At 44.0% G+C, this 5,000-nt stretch overlaps 1 protein-coding gene across 2 annotated transcripts in view; it reads left to right on the top strand.

Moving 5' to 3' along the window:
* The window catches only part of LOC143274775 (UPF0764 protein C16orf89 homolog), a 46,576-nt gene that overhangs the window by 30,530 nt on the left and 11,046 nt on the right, over window positions 1–5,000 (top strand). For both annotated transcript variants that reach the window (XM_076578699.1, XM_076578698.1), the window contains exons 3-4: window positions 1,468–1,595; window positions 1,940–2,124. In XM_076578699.1, the coding sequence (XP_076434814.1) occupies window positions 1,468–1,595; window positions 1,940–2,124 (313 nt within the window). The remainder of the gene's footprint in view (window positions 1–1,467; window positions 1,596–1,939; window positions 2,125–5,000) is intronic.

The raw sequence follows: 5,000 nt of genomic DNA, 5'->3' as shown, positions 1-5,000 counted from the left end.
CACACACACACAGAAACACACACACACACACACACACACACACACACACACACACACAAACACACATACGCAAGGGGGAATATATAGGGGGAGACAGACAGGTAGACAGACAGAGAGACAGAGACTGTCAGACAGACAGACAAAGAGAGAGAGCATTCTCGGTGATACCGATTCTGGAAACATCCATTAAAGAAAACGACAGATTATAAATTGAATATTGCTGGTTCGGTTGTGACCATAGTTACGCCCTCCCCACCCCAACCCCAACCCCCACCCTCCACACTAATTGTTTTTTTTTAATGAAATGTTATGGGGGTGGGGGTGTTATAGGGAAATCCGGAAGGGGCCGGGGAGCTTTTCCTCCGAGTGAAAAGAGAAATGGAGATCCTGTTTGAAATCAAAAAGAAAAGAACCTTCGTTTACGAAAGAGTTGTCCCTAATAATAATAATAATAATAATAATAGTATTTATATAGTGTTGAATCTTGTGCAGAGACAAATGTACGCGCTTTCACACCAGTCATTCACACGCATGCATAACTCTTAAAACTGGAGAACCTGAAGACAAGGAAGAGGCACGGGGGAAGGAGGCTATCATAGAAAGAGGTGGGTTTTAATTAAGGCCAGACTTGAAAGAGCTGAGTGCGGAGACCTGACGAAGCGAAAGAGGAAGTTCATTCCAAATGCAAGATCCAGAGACAGAGAAAGAACGGCGGCCAACAGTCGAGTGTTTAAATCTGGGTATGCGTGAACTTCCTGTCAAAATTGCGAAGAGAAAACCGAAAGGAAGGTACCATACTTGTATGAGAAGATAAGCAAATCGAAACATACACGATCAACGTTGATGTGGCGTCTGACCATGGCGACTCCATTATTCTCCAGTCCGTAATTCACACGAAGAAATATGTTGTCACGCACCTCCCATCCACTCACCTACCCACCCACCCACACACACACACACACACGGGCGCGCGCGCTCACACACAGACAACAGTGGTGATAATTTAATTTTTTTCATTTGTATTTACATTGGTAAAGTAAAACAATTAATTGCTGTGGGTAAATAGTTGATGGCGTTGAGAAAAGTGACGGATATGGCTCTATACAATGCAATGCAATGCAATACAACGCAATACAATACAATACAATACAATGCAATGCAATCGCAACGCAACGCAACGCAACACAACACAATACAATGCTAGGCAATGCAAAACAAGACAATACAAGGCGATCCAGTACCGTGCAATACAACATAATGCATTACAATACAATACAATAAAATACAATACAATATAATGCCAGGCAATGCAATGCAATACGATACAGTACAAGGCGATGCACTGCCTTGTAATACAACAGAACACAGTACAATACATTACAAAACAACAGTATCACCACCACTCATCATCAGCGTCATCATGTTATCATCATCATCATCATCATCATCATCACCATGTACCTGCAGGGCACATAATCCAAGCGTTGAAGGAGTGTCAGAGTAGCGGGCCCTGCCCTGCACGGTTACAGCTCCGCCTGCAGGCAGTGAGGGACGCCATTGAAACCACAGCGCTCGCAGGCATGGACTATGTACAGGTCAGAGTTCTTTTGTTTCTATTTCTGATTCAGTCTTCTACTTTCTACTGCAAAGAGAACAGGAAATTATATGAAATGGGTATCATTATGAACAACCAATTACAGTAATTGTGATTCAACTCTTTATGTCTTCACACAGATACAGACACAGACACAGACCGACAGAAAGACACACAACAACAACAACAAGAACAGCAACACCACCATCTCCACCACCATAACACCAATGACAGCAACATCATCACCACCACTACCACCACCACACCAATAACAACAACACTAAAGTCACCAACAACAATAACAACAAACCAAGCCTTACTCGAAATTGTATCGTTCGTTTGCAGGAAACAGATTATGACTACTTCCGGCAGTTTCAACCAATCGTCGACCGGCCTTACATTCTGCGCTACATCCCGGTCACCCTGACCGACCTTGACCTGACCCCAGCCGGCACGAACCAGAGCTATGACGAAAACCTAGGCGACAGCTGTTTTGCGGGAGTGCTCGGGACGTCAGTGGAGAATGGAAAGTGAGTGGAAAGCAGTTGGGCAGCGGTGCTCGAACGATCATAGCGGGGCTAAGTTTGTTTAGCGTTAGCGTTGTTTCATGGCCATGGCTGTGTTCACTCTGAGCCCTGCCAGTTGCTGACAGTGCCTGGCCAGAAATTGTGTGCACGTCATTTTGCACTTTCCAGCCATGGCTGCTGGCGATAAGTGTTTACACTGGCCACCAGCCGTCTCCAGCCGTCTCCAGCCAGATGTTTTGGTTTGTCTGTGTGGACAGATGAGGCGGATGGCATGTGAGTACGCGTGCGTGTGCATGTGTGTATGTCTGTGTGTGCGCGTGCATGCAAGTGTGTATGCACATGCACATGTGTATACGTGTATGTGTGTGCACGATTATGTGTGTGTGTATGTGCATGTGTGTGACTTTGAGGCGTACGACTGAGGAGCAGAGAAGGAGACAACACAGATGTAACGAAAGGGATGAGGGAATAACGAATGAAAATAGAATAAAGTAAAACATAAATAAAATAAATAGAACAAAATAGAGTAAAATGATATAAAATGATACGAAATAACACAACATAACATAACATAAGAAATATAACAAAATAAAAGGAAAATTAATGCCATAAATCAAATAAAGGGACGGCATTAAAGCTCACGTCCATGTCAGCACACAACCAACGCCGTGACCACCACCACACCACCACCCTTCTCAGTACGAACCAAGACAACACTTCCCAGCAACTTGACTTATAGGATACCAGCCAGTAGGTCGTTCAACGGTGGATATGTCTTCTTTCTTCTCTTCTTCTTTCTTCTCTATCTTCTTTCTTCTCTTTCTTCTCTTTCTTCTTCTTTCTTCTTCTTTCTTCTCTTTCTTCTTTCTTCTCTTTCTTCTCTTTCTTCTTCTTTCTTCTCTTTCTTCTTTCTTCTCTTTCTTCTCTTTCTTCTTCTTTCTTCTCTTTCTTCTTTCTTCTCTTTCTTCTCTTTCTTCTTCTTTCTTCTCTTTCTTCTTTCTGCTCTTTCTTCTTCTTTCTTCTTCTTTCTTCTCTTTCTTCTTCTTTCTTCTTCTTTCTTCTCTTTCTTCTCTTTCTTCTTTCTTCTCTTTCTTCTCTTTCTTCTTTCTTCTTCTTTCTTCTTCTTTCTTCTCTTTCTTCTTCTTTCTTCTCTCTTCTTTCTTCTCTTTCTTCTCTTTCTTCTTTCTTCTCTTTCTTCTTTCTCCTTTCTTCTTTCTTCTTCTTTCTTCTCTTTCTTCTCTTTCTTCTTCTTTCTTCTTCTTTCTTCTCTTTCTTCTTCTTTCTTCTTCTTTCTTCTCTTTCTTCTTTCTTCTCTTTCTTCTTTCTTCTCTTTCTTCTTTCTTCTCTTTCTTCTCTTTCTTCTTTCTGTTACACGACCAACATGGACTTGCCAATGATTCTGTCGTGGTTGATGCATGCTGGGTATTTTTGTGTCTCCATAACCCACCGAACACTGACATAGATCACAGGATCTTTGACGTTGCGTATTTGATCTTCTGCGTGCGTATGTACACGAAAGGGTTTTCAGGCACAAGCAGGTCTGCACATATGTTGACCTGGGAGATCGGAAAAATCTCCACCCTTTACCCACCAGGCGCCGTTACCGAGATTCGAAACGGGGACCCTCAGATTGAAAGTCCAACGCTTTAACCGCTCCGACTATTTCGCCTTTCTTGGAATCTGGGAAATTCACGCCTGTCCATTCTTTGATGTTGTCCTGCCACATTTTCTTTTGCCTCTCTCTCTTCCTGCTGCCTGGTACAGTGGCCTGCGGAATGGTCTTTGCGAGCCCGTCAGATCTTGTGACGTGTCCATACCACTTTAGCTTTCTCGTCATGATGACGGTCAGGTCATCTTGGGGTTCAATGACTTGGGTGATCTTTAGCTTTCTCGTCATGATGACGGTCAGGTCATCGTAAGGTTCAATGACTTGGGTGATCTTTAGCTTTCTCGTCATGATGACGGTCAGGTCATCGTAAGGTTCAATGGTTTGGGTGATCTTTAGCTTTCTCGTCATGATGACGGTCAGGTCATCTTGGGGTTCAATGACTTGGGTGATCTTTAGCTTTCTCGTCATGATGACGGTCAGGTCATCGTAAGGTTCAATGACTTGGGTGATCATTAGCTTCCTCGTCATGATGACGGCTAGGTCATCGTGGGGTTCAATGGCTTGGGTGATCTTTCGCTTCCTCGTCATGATGACGGCTAGGTCATCGTGGGGTTCAATGACTTGGGTGATCTTTCGCTTCCTCGTCATGAAGACAGTCAGGTCATTGTGGGGTTCAATGACTTGGGTGATCATTAGCTTCCTCGTCATGAAGACAGTCAGGTCATCGTGGGGTTCAATGACTTGGGTGATCTTTAGCTTCCTCGTCATGATGACGGTCAGGTCATCGTAAGGTTCAATGGTTTGGGTGATCTGGCTCACCTCAGTGTTCGTGACGTGCTCGGTGTATGAGATGCCTAGTAGCATCTTATTTCCAGGGCTTGGATCTTCTTCTGGAGCTTAGCAGTGAGAGTCCACGTTTCACAAGTATAGTGATAGACAAGCATTGACTGAACCTGTGAGCGCATGTTTCACTTTAGATCTGAGTGTGATGTTTTTGTCTCTCCAAATGGGCTTCAGTCGAGTGAGCGCTGCTGTAGTCTGCACTATCCTGGACATGACTTCTGGATTGGAGCCTTCCTTAGTGACAATAGCACCCAGGCACTTGAACCTAGCTACAGATTCCAAAGGCAGCCCGGTGACTTTGATATAAGTGCAATGGTGTTGGTGTTAATCGTCATGGTCTTTGTCTTTTCTACACTGATTTCCATTCGGTATGCCCTGAGGTGAGGTCAAGTCTTTCTGCCAGGTTGGAGAGGTCGGTCTCAGTTCC

The sequence above is a fragment of the Babylonia areolata genome, chromosome 29 (assembly GCF_041734735.1).
Source record: "Babylonia areolata isolate BAREFJ2019XMU chromosome 29, ASM4173473v1, whole genome shotgun sequence".
Classification (NCBI taxonomy): domain Eukaryota; kingdom Metazoa; phylum Mollusca; class Gastropoda; order Neogastropoda; family Buccinidae; genus Babylonia; species Babylonia areolata.
This window is presented reverse-complemented; position numbering and strand designations above follow the sequence as displayed.